The sequence below is a fragment of the Polyodon spathula genome, chromosome 9 (genome assembly GCF_017654505.1).
Source record: "Polyodon spathula isolate WHYD16114869_AA chromosome 9, ASM1765450v1, whole genome shotgun sequence".
Taxonomy (NCBI): Eukaryota; Metazoa; Chordata; class Actinopteri; order Acipenseriformes; family Polyodontidae; genus Polyodon; species Polyodon spathula.
In genome coordinates this window covers 25,931,504-25,952,451 of record NC_054542.1, presented here as the reverse complement: position 1 = coordinate 25,952,451, position 20,948 = coordinate 25,931,504, and the positions used below count along the sequence as shown (strand labels likewise).

Genomic DNA, 20,948 nt, shown 5'->3' with positions numbered 1-20,948 from the left:
TGTTAGCTGAGTTTGGCTGTTCCTCACCCAGTTTTATTCCTCCTACACAGCTGTTTCTGTTTCAGTTAATGATTGTGTTTCAACCTACATATTGAATTAATGATCATTAGCACCTGTTTGGTATAATTGTTTAATCATACACCTGACTATATGCCTACAAAATCCCTGACTTTGTGCAAGTATACCTAGAAGAATTGATGCTGTTTTCTTCTGTTCACTCACTTTGCATTTAGTTAATTGATAAATATAATCTATTAACATGTCTATTTTTGAAAGCATTCTTACTTTACAGCATTTTTTCACACCTGCCTAAAACTTTTGCACAGTACTGTATATATATATATATATATAGACATATTATATATATAATATATATATATAGTAGAGAATTATAATCATATATATATGATCCATAATACTCCCATTAAAATTGTAAAGTGTAACATAGTAAATCCGCGACCAAGTCAAAGTAATCGTGAGTCTAATGGAAAGTCACATTAGGTATTCTAAGATTAGTACCAAACTGTATTATACAGTTTGCAAAATAGGATTATTAAATAAATAAAAAATATATATTATAAGGTAAGTATATATAAATTAACCATTAACAAAAAAAGAAACAATATATGATAACAATGTTAGTAAACCAACAGCTCAGAAAAAAATGACCTCAGCCTTAACAAATGTTAAAGGATGAGCATATCCACAAAAAAGAAAAAGTTTAATTCAAACTATAAATACAAAACAGGCTTGTCTGCAGAATTAAGACTAATCCTCGTTAAGTACAAAACAGGCTAATGTGCAGAATTAAGCCTAATCCTCATTAAGTACAAAACAGGCTTATGTACTGAATTAAGATTAATCCTCACTAAGTACAAAACAGGCATGTGTGCAGAATTAAGACTAATCCTCACTAAACACAAAACAGGCTTGTGTGCAGAATTAAGACTAATCCTCACTAAACACAAAACAGGCTTGTGTGCAGAATTAAGACTAATCCTCACTAAACACAAAACAGGTTCGTGTGCAGAATTAAGACTAATCCTCACTAAACACAAAACAGACTCGTGTGCAGAATTAAGACTAATCTTCACTAAACACAAAACAGGCTCGTGTGTAGAATTAAGCCTAATCCTCACTAAACACAAAACAGGCATGTGTGCAGAATTAAGACTAATCTTCACTAAACACAAAACAGGCATGTGTGCAGAATTAAGACTAATCCTCACTAAACACAAAACAGGCATGTGTGCAGAATTAAGACTAATCTTCACTAAACACAAAACAGGCTCGTGTGCAGAATTAAGCCTAATCCTCACTAAACACAAAACAGGCTAATCCTCACTAAACACAAAACAGGCATGTGTGCAGAATTAAGAATTAACTAATCCTCACTAAACACAAAACAGGCATGTGTGCAGAATTAAGACTAATCCTCACTAAACACAAAACAGGCATGTGTGCAGAATTAAGACTAATCTTCACTAAACACAAAACAGGCTTGTGTGCAGAATTAAGACTAATCCTCACTAAACACAAAACAGGCATGTGTGCAGAATTAAGACTAATCCTCACTAAACACAAAACAGGCCTGTGTGCAGAATTAAGACTAATCCTCACTAAACACAAAACAGGCTCATGTGCAGAATTAAGACTAATCCTCACTAAACACAAAACAAATGTATCATTATTTCTTTTGATCCTCATCCCGTCAGCCCAATAAATCAAATCTAATCAAATCTCTCCTCTGCTCCTTCAGCCTCTAATGCTTAAATGCTTCTCACTGAAACATTAGAGAAAAAAATACCAAAAAAAACTAAATACAATGTGAATAATTTAACAACAAGCAAAAGACTCTTGTGGAATAAATTAAGTTTGATTGTCAAGAATTGCAGACTTGATTCTTGATTAAAGAAATAAGCATGAGCTGTGAAATGAATGTTTGCATTAAAATCTTAAAGCTCCTTAATAAAGTCAGTAAATTCAGGGGATGACATGGCTAAGTCTCAGGGAACGTTTGGTGGAATGTCATAATGAAATTAAGTTAATGAAGCACTTTCAATGAAGTTTTGATTATTCAGATGTAGCTCAGAAAGAAATGGGGCCCGAAAAAAATGTGTGTCATTAGTTTAATTATAAAAATCCATTACATGAAGTCATGTAAGACAGAAAATAATGGGTCCTTAATAGAATGGCCTATGAAGCAGTAATTGCAATACTGTGCTTCTAATTTAAAAAAAAAATAGGGACATGTAAGCAGCAGCTATTTAAGAATTAACAATTTCAAGTAGTGGCAATGATAAATACCACTTTATTTTCTATAGACCAAATACTGCAGATCATTTGTTTAAGCGATGCTTTGTGTTTCTTAGAACTTGCTATTAAATTACTTTTTGCGTATACTGCAATGTGCCTTTTTGTCATTCCTAAAATACAATGGCAATAATAGAATTAATTTAAAGAACAGCATAATTAAAATGAAAAATGTACTGCACTTTCTAATACCAGCAGAGTTAAAAAGTCACTTTCTATTTCTGTAATTTTTTATTGCAGTTACTGATAACTGTATACCTGTTATAGATTTGTCCTAACATGCTCACAGTGGTTTATTTTTGATGGCAAATGTGCTTTGAAAAAATTAGAATAAACCAATAAATAATTTGCATAGAATATGTGCATAATTTGCAGTTCAATTAAATAATAACATTAACATTAAAATTTAATTTAACACAACATTCCTTAAAACAGTGCTAAAGTTCAGAAACCTTTTATTAACTATTTTAAAGAGAGTTAGAGGTGTGTTCTCATTTGTGAAAGAATTGCTTAATTTTAAACAATATATATCGATGAATAGAATAGTGTATCTTGTTTTTCAAGGGCAGCCTGGTGATCTTAACAGCATTTTATAAACAGAATTCCAAAAACACAAAAATACAACAATGTAATGTCATTTTCTCTGTATATTTTATAATGAACTGACCAATAAAACAGCATTAACTGACCTCAGCTTTTTAAACAATGTGTTTCTCCACCAAAATGAACAGCAAGAGCAAAAAAAAAAGCCATACAGCTTATCATATTTTATAACATCTAATGTGGCGTTATGTAATTATCCTTTTTTTTCTTTTACTTATCCCAAACCACAGTTCTGTACTGGAAGGAGTACATGACTCTATGCAGCTGTTTATCTCTGAGAGAGATAATAAATGGAGGAATGTGTGTGACTGGGGCAACACCTGGGGTTGTCACATCCTGTTTACTTTTGACGATACTGTTAGTTAAAGTGTCAGATTGAATATGAATTACAGGGATATACACACACTGCTTTGCAAAAGTCTTAGACATGTTGTATTTTTCTGCTCTGATGTATTATGAGCATCAGCAATTTACTCAAAGCCTCCACCAGTGTTTTCTACTATTATAGCAACCTCTTGAGTTAAACAAGGAATAGAAAGAAGCGTTGAATTGATAACAGCGCTGTCAGAAAGTACAGGTGTCGTTGTCCATTAAATCAACAGTACGAAGGTCACTCTTGAAATCAGGTCTTAAAGGATGTGTTGCAGTAAGAATACCTCTGTTAAGAAAAGGGAACAAGACTAAAAGGCTAAAATATTCACAAGAACACAGAAATTGGACTGTGGAACAATGGTTAAAGGTGCTTCGGGCTGTTGATTGATGGACAACGACACCTGTGCTTTCTGCCAGATCTGTTGTCTAGTCAACGTTCAACGCTTGTCTTCTTTCTATTCCTTAAGCATATTATCTTCAAGTATTGCTCATCCTTGTTAGGCAGCTTTTTGGGTCTTCCAGTTGTGGGGTTGTCAATTACAGATGGTGTTTCTCTGTACTTGTTGATTATGCTTGAAAATCGTGTGATGTGGGCTATTTCACTCAATGTTTTTCCTTTATAATAATATAATAATAGAAAACACTAGTGGATACTTTGAGTAAATTGTTGATGTTCATAATGCATCAGAGTAGAAAAATGCAACATGTCTAAGACTTTTGCACAGCTGTGTGTGTGTGTGTGTGTGTGTGTGTGTGTGTGTGTGTGTGTGTGTGTGTGTGTGTGTGTGTGTGTGTGTGTGTGTGTGTGTGTGTGTGTATAAATGCATAAATTTCAGTTAGCAAAGGGCTAAAGTGACGGTTTTAGTCATAATTTGTAGAATCATTTAAAAGAATGTCTGTCTTGTCATAGGTTATGAGAAGAGGGATTTCACTATATACCCTTCGAGGAATATGTGTGTGTGTTTGCATGTTTTTATTCCCCAGTTGTTCCTTCTATGGTTTATTGTGACTGTCTGAATGAATGAATGACTTGTGTCAAAAAATCTGTTTTTGCAGCAATTTGTCAAAGAGCTCCGGCAGTGGCAGATTAACATAGATGTGGCAAATGACCTTGCACGCAAGCTGCTGCGGGATTACTCTGCTGACGACACCAGGAAAGTTGATCTGATGACAGAGAGCATGAACAAGTCCTGGGCAAGCATTAATAAGAAGTAAGTACTCTACAGCTGTGACTTGCATTTACAAGGACCACTTTCAAAATGCATAAACAACAATATATACAAGTGCTAAGTAGCAGACCAAGCAGAGTGTCCATGTTTTTGGTGATTCATGCATATAGTAATAAAGATCACATCTGCTATTGTAAAGAATACAATTCCTTCATTGTTTTAATTTTCTACAACAAAACAGTGACATATTGGGCCTGTATTTACTACAAGGCTTTAACTCATAAAGAATGTTTCTTAACAGATGTTGATATTAACTTTAACAACCTTCTGAAACACTTTCTGGGAAAACCATTTCTGTATAAAATAGAAGGATGTAATAAAATAAAAGTTGATACTGAACTACTAGTTTACAGGTGTCTGTATCAGAAAACTCCCCTTGCAGTTGTTTTCCATTGGCACTGTTGTTGCCTTCTTTAAGAGTGTGACATGGATAAAAATATACAGTAGAATACAGAAGTTAGCTCAACTGCTACTGGCCCTTTGATGTCTGTATATGGAGTTCATTCTCCCTAACAGTGTATGTATAAGAACCGAGAGGGTTGTTATACTGAATAGTGATTTTGTTAAGCTTTATTATTTAGGGTAGGATATTATGTTGTAAGATGCTGGGAAGGTCTGCAGCCTAGACCCTAGACTTTCAGTGGTGTTTGGAACCTTTTCAGAAATGAGCCACATGAAAACAAATATGTACACTTTATTAATGGAAGACATTTTGAACTCTTCACAACAGTTTAATCCAAGCACAATCGGAATGCTGGAAAATAATAATAATTCTTATGACTTGTACAGTTGATAAACAGACAGTTCACTAATAGCAAGCTTGTGGCAGAGCAAAGCTCTGCCCTTTTTAAATTGGCAGGGATGGGGTTAATTTCCCCTACCTGCCTGGGTTCATTGTGTTCAGGTGGCTGGGGTTGATTAGATGATTAGTTTAATTAATGATCAGTCAGCGCCCAGCCACCTGACATAAAAGGAGGCCTCTGCTTCTCATTTGGGAGGAGGGAGCTGAGGAAGCAGGTTGGTGTTTGTGGGTTTTGTGATTTGTGAATCTGGTGAAGGCATTGCCCAGCCTGGAAACCTTAATTTTGTTGTCTTTCTTTTTGTGTTTAAAGATTTTTATTTTGCCCTTGTGCACTTTATTTTTGTGTTTAGTTATAATAAAATTAGGATTTTTTGAACTGCAGTCTCTCTGGGCCTCTATCCACTCACCAGCCTGCCACAAAGCTACACATGTGCACTCAGACACTCTCTCTCTCTCTCTCTCTGTGTGTTCTCTCTCTCACACCAGTAACAGCAAGCTACACGTGTGCACTCAGACTCTCTCTCTCTGTGTTTTCTCTCTCTCTCACACCAGTAACAGCAAGCTACACGTGTGCACTCAGACACTCTCTCTCTCACACCAGTAACAGCAAGCTACATGTGTGCACTCAGACACTCTCTCTCTCTCACACCAGTAATAGCAAGCTACATGTGTGCACTCAGACACTCTCTCTCTCTCACACCAGTAACAGCAAGCTACATGTGTGCACTCAGACACTCTCTCTCTCACACCAGTAATAGTAAGCTACACTTGTGCACTCAGACACTCTCTCTCTCTCACACCAGTAACAGCAAGCTACACGTGTGCACTCAGACACTCTCTCTCTCTCACACCAGTAACAGCAAGCTACATGTGTGCACTCAGACACTCTCTCTCTGTGTTCTCTCTCTTTCTCACACCAGTAACAGCAAGCTACACGTGTGCACTCAGACACTCTCTCTCTCTCACACCAGTAACAGCAAGCTACACGTGTGCACTCAGACACTCTCTCTCTCTCACACCAGTAACAGCAAGCTACACGTGTGCACTCAGACACTCTCTCTCTCTCTCACACCAGTAACAGCAAGCTACACTTGTGCACTCAGACACTCTCTCTCTCTCACACCAGTAATAGCAAACTACATGTGTGCACTCAGACACTCTCTCTCTCTCACACCAGTAATAGCAAGCTACACGTGTGCACTCAGACACTCTCTCTCTCTCACACCAATAATAGCAAGCTACATGTGTGCACTCGGACACTCTCTCTCTCTCTCTCACACCAGTAACAGCAAGCTACACGTGTGCACTCAGACACTCTCTCTCTCTCACACCAGTAACAGCAAGCTACATGTGTGCACTCAGACACTCTCTCTCACACCAGTAATAGCAAGCTACACGTGTGCACTCAGACACTCTCTCTCTCTCACACCAGTAATAGCAAGCTACATGTGTGCACTCAGACACTCTCTCTCTCTCACACCAGTAATAGCAAGCTACATGTGTGCACTCGGACACTCTCTATCTCTCTCACACCAGTAACAGCAAGCTACATGTGTGCACTCAGACACTCTCTCTCTGTGTTCTCTCTCTTTCTCACACCAGTAACAGCAAGCTACACGTGTGCACTCAGACACTCTCTCACACCAGTAATAGCAAGCTACACGTGTGCACTCAGACTATCTCTCTCTGTGTTCTCTCTCTTTCTCACACCAGTAACAGCAAGCTACACGTGTGCACTCAGACACTCTCTCTCTCTCACACCAGTAATAGCAAACTACATGTGTGCACTCAGACACTCTCTCTCACACCAGTAACAACAAGCTACATGTGTGCACTCAGACACTCTCTCTCTCACACCAGTAACAGCAAGCTACATGTGTGCACTCAGACACTCTCTCTCTCACACCAGTAATAGCAAGCTACACGTGTGCACTCAGACACTCTCTCTCTCTCACACCAGTAACAGCAAGCTACATGTGTGCACTCAGACACTCTCTCTCTCTCACACCAGTAACAGCAAGCTACACGTGTGCACTCAGACACTCTCTCTGTCTCACACCAGTAACAGCAAGCTACATGTGTGCACTCAGACACTCTCTCTCTCTGTGTTCTCTCTCTCTCTCACACAGTAACAGCAAGCTACACGTGTGCACTCAGACACTCTCTCTCTCTCACACCAGTAACAGCAAGCTACACGTGTGCACTCAGACACTCTCTCTCTCACACCAGTAACAGCAAGCTACACGTGTGCACTCAGACACTCTCTCTCTCTGTGTACTCTCTCTCACACCAGTAACAGCAAGCTACACATGTGCACTCAGTCTCACACACTCTCTCTCTGTGTACTCTCTCTCTCTCTCACACACACACAATATATATATATAGGCAAAACCAACACCACCTATCATTAAAGGTACAGGAACAGTTACAATGCCTTGAAGTGAAGGTAGTGGGACTACAGTAAACCACTATAACAATTAAATAGTTTCAGGTGACATTTACTGTAGGCAAATGCATTGGAGACTTATGAAGACCTAATATTATAACAATAGCGTTACATATTTTCACAAGCCAGCTATTACAACTGTTCAAATGAGTGGAGGGAATGATTTTTTTTTTAAGGTTTACAGGAGATCATTATGGAAGTAAGGAGAGAAGGGCTTTTTAGAGGCTTTGTATAAGTTAGTCACTTATTAGTAATAGTGAACATGAAGTTTAGTAGATTGTGTTTGTCTTTGATTCAAGCTTATAAATTCCTAAGTACTCAAACAGTGTTTTGGATAAGTGTAAAAGTGTGTACGTTATGAATGCTATGGTATACATTTTCAACAGATACAAAATCTAAAACTATACAAGAGCATCTCTGATCTGACGTACAGTTTTGCATCACCATAATCATGAAACGCACAGTGTACCAAGACTTTGTAATGAATTATATAACGTGTTAAAGTATGTTCTGGCAGTATTTCTTTTTACATTTTGTTTCTTAAATGTTTCTGTTGATTTAAGTTAGACCACCATAGCAGGAAGGAGAGATACTGTAATTTGATAGATGTACGAAGGGTTCAGTTCCGTATATATAACAAGAGCAAACAAAATAATATACCCTTGTTGGCCCAAGTGAGGCCTTATGTAGATTGTAGTTGTGTATCAAAAACAGGCCACGCTGTTAATTGAGATACTGACTGGACGATAAGCCCCCAGCTACATCATACAGGCCTAAAACTGTAAACGATCTATTCATGGGGGGGCATTTTGCACTGGCTGTGAGGGGGAATGTTTTGAATGCCCCACACTTTTCCAGTTTTGGAGGAGCGTCCTTGGTTTTTAGACCATATGAAAACATTCTTAGGAGTTGCTATGCAGAATGACATTTGGGATTTTTTTTTTTTAATTGCTCATAATTACACTTGACAGAAGTGCACAAATTACTGCATCACATGAAACAAGAAATAATAACAATATAATAACAATCAAATATTAAAATATATATAATTTCACATATTGAAAATTTTGTATTTTCAGTATTGTCTACAATCAGGCAAGTGAACTCGACAATAATGAGACTCAAAAAATCACTTTGGTGGTCATTGATCCAGTAGTGACCAAAGCCCAAATTCACCACACCTTAGGGTTGAGCTTGGTACTTTATATTTATTCCTCATGTGACATGCAGGGTATGTAGAGTATGTGAGGAATGTATCACAGGGATGCCCAAAAGTGTACATTTATATAGGATTTCTTCATCCACAGATTTGTTTGTTATATAGAGAATGTGACAGGATATTTATGTTTTGAAATCTATGAATAGAAGTTACAAACATGCAGTTGTTGTGGGTGGGGAGGGGGTTTGCCTCTTCCCATGTGCCTTTTTGATGTTGATGAATATCTTCTTTCAGGACCAGATTAGAGTTAACAACAGAAAAGCACTGTATCTTTCCATTATACTTTTCTGTAAAAAGTTTGCCCGATGTTACTTACAGTCTAGAAGAGATTAGTTGTTGTGTCGTGAACAACAGGCATTAGGGACACCACAAGCCTGAAAGACATTTTGCAAATTTAACAACAGTCTAGATTAGCTTTAGTTTGTGCTACAGGGCGTAACTAAAGTCCCAAATCATTTTACTGCATGTGAGAGGCACAGTTTGTTAGTTTCTGTCAGACTAAGGACAATGTGGACTTCAGTGAATGATTTGCTTTTTCTCAGATACATTTTGTTTTCTCTAATGGGATTTCAGTCTGCATTTTTTTTGCTGTAGAAAATCCATAGCATCCTTTTATGCACAGAAAAGCATGTATTGATGTTGCTTTATCATACAGACAGGACAGATGATTAGGTTTTTCTTGATTATGGCTGAGATTTTTCACAGGGTAACTGAAGCTTCCAACACGCTCTAATGATATAGCCTCTTATTTCAAAGCCTGCAAAACAATGCTACCCCAGACTACTGCAAACTCCCTCATAGCAGTCATTCAAGCAGAGAGCTTTCCACCCGCCCACTGTATTACATCCCTGTAATCTAAAATTGCACTTCAGATATTTATATGACTATTTAATAACATGGTAATAACTGGGTAGCTACCAAATGACATGGTAACTATTGCTGTAAGTATGTAATTACGTGGGAATGGTGTGTTACCATGTAAATATGTCAGGTAAAAAATGTCATTGCACAGTAGTTATCAAGTAAGAGCACTAATGATTGGTCATCACTCAGTTATTACAATGTAATACTATTCATGTCCGGTAATGTAAAGCGCTACCAGAAAAGCCCATGGTATAACAAATCTGATACTGCTTTTGCCAGGCAACTTACTGTAAAAATGTCCTTGTTTTCTTACAGTGGCTCTAGTTAAATATTGATAACCTACAGACCAAGTTTGACTTGGCCAATAGGAATGTTGTCTCTGAATGCCTATCTTTACTCCCTGGTTTACTTAGTTAGGAATTCACAAACTGTCGCCTTCCTAAGAAGACTAAGAGTTATTACTTGGTATCTTATTTTATATGCAACCTTCAAAAGGCACAAAACGTCCTAGGCATGTGTACACCAGTGCCATTATTATCTTCCACTTTTTCAAGGGGAATTTCAAAGAGTATCTGCATTTTCTGAACTTCGGTTCACACCCTGAACACAATAATGGACACTTTAGGACTGCCTATTCATTTTGTATCACTATGTTTCCCCTCATGAGCTACTGAGATCACTGTGCCTAATAAACAAGTCTATTAGAATGACTTGAAAGGTATGTAGTCTGTACAATGTGTAGACTTCTGGCTTGTGGTGATTTCAGTTGTAATGGCATAGTTCTATGGGTGTTTATTTTACTTTTCTAACGGTAGGATTCAATTACAGACATTAAAACACTGAGGAAATGGCCAAATGTTTTACATGTAACTCACTGTATACGCACATTAGAACTATGGTAATAGTCATATTGTCATAATTTTGACTAGGAGAGTGTTAGTCGGTTTCTGTATTGTTTGTTTAACTCCTTAGTGGTGTTTCAATTAGTATGCACATTTACAATAAGTTCCATATGTGTGTTATCTTTTCAAATACCCGATGCAGCAGTCTTATTTTATTTAAGTTTCAGCCCTTCTAATAAACGGTGAAGCCTTAATATCTGGAGGCATTGCACTTCTCATTTTTGTGCCTGGGTGGAATTGGAAATATAAACTTATTTTCCCAAACATGAGCGGGCCTGTAATAGGATAATTGGAAAAAGCAGTCCTGAGTCGGTTGCTGTCAAATTGATTTCAACCTCAATATATGATGATTATTATTGTGTCATATACAATCAAGACTGTGGAACTTGAGATTATCTGGGGGTACCAGTGTTGGTAACACAGGGGGTTTAATACAGAGCAGACCTGCCAGCAAATAGCCACTGCGGTTACTCAGAGCTGGAAGCCCTAATTCTACTGTTTGCCTTTGATATGTTTTTATGAGTGAATAATGTACTGCAATAAATTACATGAATAACATATATTGCTTGTGACAGACAGGTGCTAGCAAATATATATATATATATATATATATATATATATATATATATATATATATATATATATATATATAGGGATAGATTTCCCTCTGATGCTGAATGATCATTCACGGTATATGGTTTTTATTCACTGCAGGAGGATGTCACAGTAAATCACAAGCTCCGACAGGGTGAGTGGATTAGTAAGGACATACTCCTAAAGGGAATAAAAACCATATACCGCAAGCAATCATTCAGTATTCTGTTTATACCACAAGTATATATTCCAAATAAATAGCAACAAAATGTGTACATTTTTTATATTAAATCAATGAATATTGGGATTATTTTACCTGGCAAACCTTTACTTTCATTGTCAACAGACTATGCTTCGACGCGGGTTCATTTCGAACCCTGTTTATAGCCTCTTCGCAACCGTCTTTAGCTGTAACCTTGAGTTCAATGGGATTCAAGGCAGACTTTCTTGAGTTATGGACACTGTCACATGCACACTTTGACAAGTCTTGGCCATAAAAGCCTGTAGCTCCTTCTTGCTCAGTCATGACCTAATACAAACACCTCAGAGATCTCTACCAGTGTTGTAAAAGTAGTACAGAGAAGAGTACTGTTGGACAACCTGAAAAACCTACTGCTACTAGCAGGGTGGTCAAATGTATTTTTAGATTTAAACAGAACAAAATAAAAATGTATTTTATTAATCAGTTCTAACTTAACAAAGATATTTGAAATAAAACATTAAAAAAAAAATGCTTTCATTGCACAAAAATCAGCTCATTATTTAACTGGAAGTCCATCAGGGATTGACTGAACTAACTTTGAGTTTCAGTAGTTAAAGGATAAAAATAATCACACATAACATAACAATTAACAATTCAATAATAACAATTCAAATAAAAAAGCAAATGTGTGCTGCACTGTTTTGTTAAAATAACAAATCCTCGAATTGGTTGTACAATACAATATGTGTACATATCTAAAAATACCAACTGTAAACCACTTGTCGAAAAACGGAAGGTACAGATTCAGCAGCTGCCCCAGCACACCTAGGGTAGATGTACTAAGGTGTTGCACCTGATGCAATAATCGCAAACCAGTTGCAAATGAGTCGAAGTCTAGGGTGAAATGTACTAAATAAGCGCAATGATGTTAGTGACTTTTTAGGGAATGCTGTGCGGCAGCATTTTTTCTTTGCGATTCAACCTTAGATGAATATGTAATTATAGGTGTTCTTGCATATATTCACAAAAAGGGGGCGGAGAAAATGCAAGTGAAGGTTCTCAAATATTATAATGAGATGTATTAAAGCTCCCGGCAATTGCGACACTTAGAATTATATAAATTTGTTAAAAAATTTTGCAGGCATGTTTTAAACAGTCACAATTATTGCTTTTTCTCATGTGTTGCCAGTTGTGTTCAATGACATTTCTGGTTTCCCCAACGTGCTTTGAGCAATAGACTGCACAAATGTGCCACTAACCCCTCCAGCTCATTCTGAGCAACTATTGTGTGTCAATTGTCCATTAATCAGTTAATTAATAATTATTTATTGTTAATGATAATGACTTTTACCACTGCTGTATATGCTGTGAATATTATTTTAAAAAAAAATTAAAATATTCTATGGACTAGGAAATTCCTTCCTGAGTTTTGTATTTGTATAAATTGTATACATAAATAAATATTATTGAAATGTAAATCACTTTGGCTTCAAAGCCAGCTCAAGCTGGTCATGTTGCCAGTGTAACAGATGTGGAAGCAAGAAAAAACATAATCCTAAAATTATATAACAAAAGGTGAAAGAAAGCATAATGTATGTAGATCAAGGTGTCCAAATACCATGAGAATGGCACAAATGTTGAAGAGAGACTCCATTGTTTACCCACCTGGCCAAGTACAGAATCTGAGATTTCAAACCATTTAAAAATATATATATAATGTGCCAAAGCGGCATGCTAGCTGCAGGTGCATTGACAAAAAACACTGTGTATATGCAGCCGAAAGCAGGGTTGGAGTAATAATTTAGAACCAGCATCATACACTTATTAGAAGGCATTAAGGTCACGAAGGAAAAGGTTTCATTAAAAAGTTTTTCATTGAAAAACAAAACAATGAGGTGTTAATTTTGAACGATTAGCACACGGGTGAAGTGAGAGAAAACACTTTTAAATGGGAAATACAAAGTAGTTTCTTAATCACACTGGATGCAGGCATCTATGGGAATTGACAATGGCGGCAATTTGTTTCTGACAAAAGGCCTAATCACTCCAGAAGCTCCAGCCTGCAGTCTTCACAGAACATTGGTTTGTCTGACCATTCAGAAAGAGGATGACGTTTTAAAGTGTATGAAAAGGAAAGACCCTTAGCAGCATTTTGAACAGTTGTGTAGCTGTAAGCTTTCCGTCAAAGAGCCATGAAGTTGAAGGTTATATTTTTTAGTTTCTTATTTCTTTCTTTCATTGTTTAAGATGTTTGTTACTGTTTACTACAGTATATGATATTACTGACACCAATCATAGGCTACTTATATTTTTGTCAGGCATCTGGATTTTTGGCTGTACTATGCAGTAGTATAATGCCATTGTTTTTTTTCACACAGGCTTTTGCTTTTTGTTAAGAAATGTCTTAAAACATACGACTCCATTTATCGAATTCTCATAAAATTCAGAATTCTCGGTTTTCTGGTTTCAAAACAATTACTGGATATAATTTACCCCCAACTATGTATACGCATTTTATTTTAATGTGTGTGGTGGTGGTGGGGTTATTTACTTTATGAGTGGACTGTTTATATTGCAAGACATGTGTCCTGTTGCTTGTCAGTTAGAAAGAACTTTGTTAGGAATCTTTCATTTTGGTTATTTTACTTACGATGGAATTCTCTGTATTCACGGTAACTCATGTAATGTGCTCTCTTGATAAATAAAGCTTCTTCACTGAGAATGTACTGTTGAATGCATGTCTGTAGCTCTGATACACCCTTGTTTCACAGACTTTCAACTCCTGCAAGAAAGCAGTGGATATTCTGGTGTTAGGTGACTGGTCTTAAAATCTTACATATTCACCTTTGCAGAGAAGCAAGTGGGGTGCCTGCATTCCAACTGAAAATAACATAGAATCCAAAAGAAATAACTATGCCGTTTGATTTGCCAAATTGCATTTTTTTTTTTTTTTTTTTTTTTTTATAACACCTAACTATAAAAAAAGTTTGGTTATGTTTTATTTGTGTTTGGTTTCTTTGTGAAGCTAAGTAAAGCTAATTATTATACTATAATCTCCGCTGATTCACATCAACAGAGTCCATCAGGTTGTATAACAATGCTTTTGATGTCGTCATGTTTTGCGCAAAGCAGATCATCTTCCCCCTTTAACCTTGGCTTTGCACTCCACTAATCATCAGACAGACATCAGTGTCCATTAAAGGGCTAACAGGTGCCTTCATCTGACCCAGAGCAGAATATGCATTTCTTTCAACTAGGGTTAGAAGAGGATCAGGACAAGCAGTTGAGGATCAGGATTAGTTCACTGTTGTCAGCAGAAGAAGGGTTTCCTTTGAATCTTCTAGATAAGTTTATGCCTTGTGACTCCACTTTAGGGAGCCTTGCCTGTCTTTAGATGCTACTATCGCCAACTTCAAAAGCAAATTTTTTTTTTTTTTAATGTCTCGTGCCATCCAAGCTGATCAATCACTGATGCCTAGAGCGAGTTGCCACAGATCAAGGAAAATTAGGATTTCTTCACTATAAAAAATAGCTTATTTCAGAACATTTTCCAGTCTAAAAATAGTCGCATTCAAAATGGATCGTTTGCTCTAGCAAATGTTACTAAAAATGTAAATGTTTACCTGAAAAACAATTTAGTTTTTGATGTCCACCTTTTTGAAGACATTCTTATGTCACCAACAGGGAATTATAAAATGAAATAAAAAAAATAAAATAAAAGTAATAATAACAGCAGTCGTGAAATGTTTCTTTCTTGTGCTGGACAGAGCGATCGTTAGTATTTCCTATCTTTGATGCAGTTGGTGTCTTTTTGGTTGAAGACATTTTAAACAAATTGCCCAGCTCTATGCAGTATGTTCAATCAGTTACCAGAAGCAAAGTCAGCCTGGCTGCCAGGTTCCAAAATGCAGAGCTAACCGAACTCACGTGTTGGATGGGCTTAACACAAACCTATAAGAAAGCCAACTTGTAGGGGATTCCATTTAGCTTCTACCCAACCTAGATTATATGACCCATGACCAGAGGACTGACTTGTTTAGTCACTGCAATATGTAGTTAGGTTGGTAGGTCTAGCCACAGTACAGTTACACAGTTTATTGCTTTCTTATTGTTATTTAAGTTATCATGAAAGAAACTTTTCCAAGGTGCCTTACAAAGTGAAAATACAGCTTGAACTGCAGGCATTCAATAGCTTCTTTTAAATATTGTATATTCCGTATATTGATGCTCAGATGTCATTTTTTAGTAATTATTGCTTTACACCAAGCAAGGAGTTTTTATTATAGTATCAATGACTCAAGTGTTTTTGGTTGAGGATTCCACATTATTGTAGTTATAGTTACTACCATGATATAGAAAACAATATTTAATTCAACTAAACTGAACTAGTAACATCAACACTTTATTTAAAAAATAAATAAATACATGTTTTAACCCTGATTAACAATTTTAGGATTAATTTGTAATTAGGATTTAGGCGAACCCAGTAATAAATGTATTTTTAACACATTTTTAATCACTAAAAACACATTTTATTAAATTGGAAAATTTTATTATTTTAGCTCTTCATTAGAGAAATTCAATTGTAGGCATACATCTTTATTATCTGATATACCGCCAAAAAGGGAATTATTTGAGGACATTAGGCAATCAGCTTGCGGTTATGTTTTCAAAAGGGAAGGAAATTATTTTCTATGAAACTTAATTTTTTTATAGGATAGATTGATTTCTAGTTTATTCAATTCCAATACCTGGCTTGAAGAGGTGAATGGACTAAGAATGTACCATACAGCTTGGCATAAAAAACAATGAGGCTATGTGAGAGTTATTTGAAACAAATGTTTTTGTATGTAGGATAGTAATGTGTTAATAGCCATGCTGGTCCACATACAAGATGTATGAACAAGGATTTTTGGTGATACTTTTTTAAAAGGATAAAAGTGCAAGTCTGGTGTCTGGGACTGCACTTTTCTCCTCCCCCTCTACTCTGCCACACTGCCTGTGTGAAATGCTATGCCGGTACTGAAGTGCTATAGTGGGCATGGATTGAAAGTCAACATCCCACACGACTGTGTACTGAACGTGTTGGGTCTTTTTGTCATCGATATTACACAATTAATTTTTTTTTAAATCCAGTGGCTGATCAAGAAAGAGGTATTAATTGGAGTCCGGAAGAAGTTAAGGAATTGGTAACCTTGCGGTCTGACGAGGAGGTAAATTCACAAATAGAAGGGATGGTGTGTGATACTGTAGTCTGTGGGCGAATCACCGACACAATGCGTGAGCATAGCTACAACCGTTGTGAGGACAACGATCTGTTGACTGACAGGTTTGAAAATTACTCACATGATCCCTTTGGTTGTGTGAAAGGGTTGTGATGGTATTATACCAGCATAGATTGCACAATTTCATGCTGTGTGGCTGGGTGTTTTATATATATATATATATATATATATATATATATATATATATATACACACACACACACACACACACACACACATATATATATATATATATATATATATATATATATATATATATATATATATATATGACTTTGGTGTACCAAAGAGGAGGTAGAATAATAATTATGCTGCCTTTTATTGAAAAACTGCCTCAGTTTGAAGTTTTTGGAATGAAGTGTCTTCTTCTTGGCAGGGTGGGGGAGAGGGAGGCAGCATTGGAAGCAGCCCTTAGGCTCCTGCAGCAGTTCTACCTGGATCTGGAGAAGTTCCTTGGCTGGTTGACGGAAGCTGAGACGACAGCCAATGTTCTCCAAGATGCCACCCACAAGGAAGGTTTGCTGGATGATGCTCATGTGGCTCGAGAGCTTGTGAAGCAGTGGCAGGTAAGGCTGGCTGTCCATAACAGTTTATAAAGCTGCAACTTTTTCATCTTGCGTGATCCACTTTTTTGTTAACATGTTTTCTAGCATTGTTGTAGATGGAAAGGATCTATGTTAGTAATTACTTAATGGCAGGGTTTTCTATATATGTCATTCAAACATCATCTACTTGTTTAACTTCTGTGACTTACCATAACTAAATAGTAACAAAAATATTTTCTAACACAAAAAAAAACTACTAGAAATAAAGAATTTAAAATGTAATACTTTTAATGCCACTATGTCAACAAAAACAGATCTTTTCTATTATTGGTGTGAAATGAAAGGCCTCTGGCGGGGTTTACATGTCCTCAAAGCTTCATGTCGTCACAGTATACTGGGTTAACTTTCATTTATCATTGACCCATGAAGACCATGAAGATGTTCGTAATGCAAAAATGTGCCTAAAAGGTATAGTTGCTAATCTTATAAAATCAGTTTATTATCTTCAGTCCCATTTACTGTAGGCTGTGCATGTTGAAAGTATAACACTGTAAAACAGGGGTTCACGTTAGTCCACCAATATTCAAGTCCCTCATAAATTGTGCCACCCAAAACTGTGGGACAGATAAGTTACAGCTAAATATTTCCTAAGAAAGAGACACTCTGTTTTTAATTCCTCATAACTTATGGATCCTCATGCGCTAGTGTTTTATATTCAGAGATGATTCAAAGTTAAGAAAATCTATTAGAAAAGCTAATTAAGGCTAGAAAAGTTGATTTGAGACGTGCTTTTCCTCAAGAGATCATCGTGGAACCCTATCTCTTGAGGGTTCTTTTGATGTTATAGTCTCAACTTGAATTTACATCAGTTAATGATTCTGTAAAGCCTGGGAAACAAAAAGAAGATTCTGTGGAAATGCTCTTTGTAACCAAATCAGGTTTTCCCTCAGGAACTATAACCCTCAGTAGGTTTATTTTCCCTTAGGCGTTCAAAAGACTTCAAAAGAAGAAAATAGCCGTCACTGTTAGTTTATACAAACTTCATATTTTCTATTGTATACTTAACAGTCTGAAACTTGAACCACTTAAAAAAGCTCATTATATGAAACAATAATGGCAGTTTACTCACAATGTTATTGAGTTTTGAATTAAACCATGCTAATATTTTGCATGCGCTACGCTGTTAAAAAAAAAAAAAAGATTCTGTAAATGTTCTGTGACAAATTTCATTTCATTAATTAAGGTAAAGTAATTGCATACAAATCAGTGTCATTCATTCAGAACTTCATTGCACTCCTAAATTTGTTTAAACAACTACTTCAGATTAATACATGTGGAAATTTTTGTTTTAATGCAGTTGTTTAGAGAATGCAGCAACACAATTGTAAATATCTAAGTAATATCTATTTAAGTAGGGGTTCCCAGTAGATTTATCTGCTACAGTTACCAGCAACCATCGGCATATACTGTAGCTTTTGTGCTCATCGGTCATGTCTTTGAGTCTTGTTACCAGTTTGGTAAGCATGCTGACCCTCTATCTATCCTTTTTTCTCGAATGACTTCACTTCTTTCTTCTATGATCTAGATCTCGCTTGTCTTTTCTTAAATGCATAAATGCGGATGCACATGCATTTCCCCCAGTCACCTGTCTTGGAGATGTGAATGTCACTATATTATGCAACAAAAAAGCAGATAAACAAGAAAGGAGAAATGCTAATAACAGCAATCCAGTTCAAAACACTCTTCCCCGTCACCTTCTGTTTACCTTCTGTTAGGTTATTATCATAACCCTGGTTCCCTGAAATAGAAATGTAACCACTAACTTTCAAGGTCACTGTGTCCATGATTGCAGCAGGATTGAAGGAAAAATGACACTGAGATTTGTGTGTGTAGTCCTTTATCCCTTGAGGGCGGGCATGACTGGGTCACAGGTGCGGCGGAGCAGCTTTGATATATCTTATTCAGGTTTCATGTCTTTAGAAGGTAAATACCTATGTGGTAATGGTTACATTTTTATTTCAGGGAACCAAGGTTATGATAATAATCTAACGTTTGCATTATGGTTGTTTAGATGGTGCCAGCTATAGGAAAACTATTATTGCAACAACCTGCTCTGACTGTGTCTAAGCTACCTGTTACCTAATCCCTGTTACTGTCTGCCAGATCAAGTTGTTTGCTTGCTCTTGGATTCAGACCAGCATGCCCTATGGAACTGCTTGCACCACTGTGTCTTCTTGACTGAAACACCCTTGTTTACCTGCCAGGGCAAAGTTATGTGCTTCACCTCAAGCCTGTGACAGTCAAAGACATTTCAGTTTTAATAAAGAATATAAATTATATCTGTAGAGAGGCATGCTATGTTTTTATAAGTCCTGTCCTTGTGGCCTTGTGAAAATTAATTAGAGCTGTGAAGCGTTTTCACTGTGGCTGGAATGGTTTGGAGACAAGTGATTCTTAAAATAACAGCAATAAACAGATATTTAAAAGACAAGTTATCCTCAGAAATGTGTAGCAATCCGTGTAAATATACAGTAGATGGCTACAATGGGTGTGGGCACACAAGAATTTCCAGTGCTGTTTAGAAATGTATTGTGTACTGTTATATACACTCTGTAAAGAGAACCATTTGTCCAAGCGTCATTTTTACCCCTTTAGTAATTATATTAAAGGTACCTGAGCCTGATAAATCTGTGTTCAGGTCCTGGCCATCTTTAAAATATTCCTTTTGAACACTGACGTAAGAAATGGGTCTTATATACAGTATCAATGCACTCCAAATTAGCATTTTAAAATCTACAGTAATGATAACTTAGAGACAAACTTTCCTAAGTGAAACTACTACAATAGTTGTGTAACAACAAATATCGAATTATCATAGAAAGTTGTGTGTGGTCCCTTGGCAGTGGGCCTTCAAGAATTGTAATTTTGACAGCCTGAATAATCTGTTGGTAACTAAAATACCTTGGATCCCCCGCCACCCTACCAGAGATAAAATTATGAATCAAATTCCAACTTCCATCAGGCTTGATACTATATATTAAAATATTTTAACTTAATTTGGCTGTTGTAAAAAATGAATCCGTATGTTAATGTCAAGATAGCAATGAAAAAAAAGACAAATTCACAAATGCCTACTCAGCCACTCCACAGCAAATGTCAATTTCATATATGGTATTATTAAAATGAAATCACCTGGGTACTGAATTGTGGCATCTATTTTAGCAGTAAAGGTAAATATAATCTGGGACACTGGGAGTACACAGACTTTGTAATAAAGGACAGAGCTGTCCAACACTAAGTGAAGCAGTTGTGATGCTTTCTTCTAATTAAACTAGACTGGTCTCCAGGAGTAGCAGGTATAAGATGGCCCTGTTTCATAAGCAGATTTGATCTTTTGCTTGCTTTAAATTGGTTTGTTTCTTGCTAACCCATTAAAAAAGTAATTTCCTTTACTTCTGCTTGCTTGTCAGCTGTTTACAATGTAACTATGGTGCACACAGAACACATGTGATGACTTTATCTTTGCTCAATCAAATTTGATCTTGTGTAGTGTCATTCATTTTATTGAAAAT

At 36.5% G+C, this 20,948-nt stretch overlaps 1 protein-coding gene across 10 annotated transcripts in view; it reads left to right on the top strand.

Annotated features, from left to right (window-relative positions):
- The window catches only part of dmd (dystrophin), a 728,160-nt gene that overhangs the window by 565,802 nt on the left and 141,410 nt on the right, over window positions 1–20,948 (top strand). For all 10 annotated transcript variants that reach the window (XM_041259003.1, XM_041259005.1, XM_041259010.1 and 7 more), the window contains 2 exons: window positions 4,345–4,499; window positions 17,208–17,397. In XM_041259003.1, coding sequence (XP_041114937.1) covers window positions 4,345–4,499; window positions 17,208–17,397 — 345 coding nt within the window. The remainder of the gene's footprint in view (window positions 1–4,344; window positions 4,500–17,207; window positions 17,398–20,948) is intronic.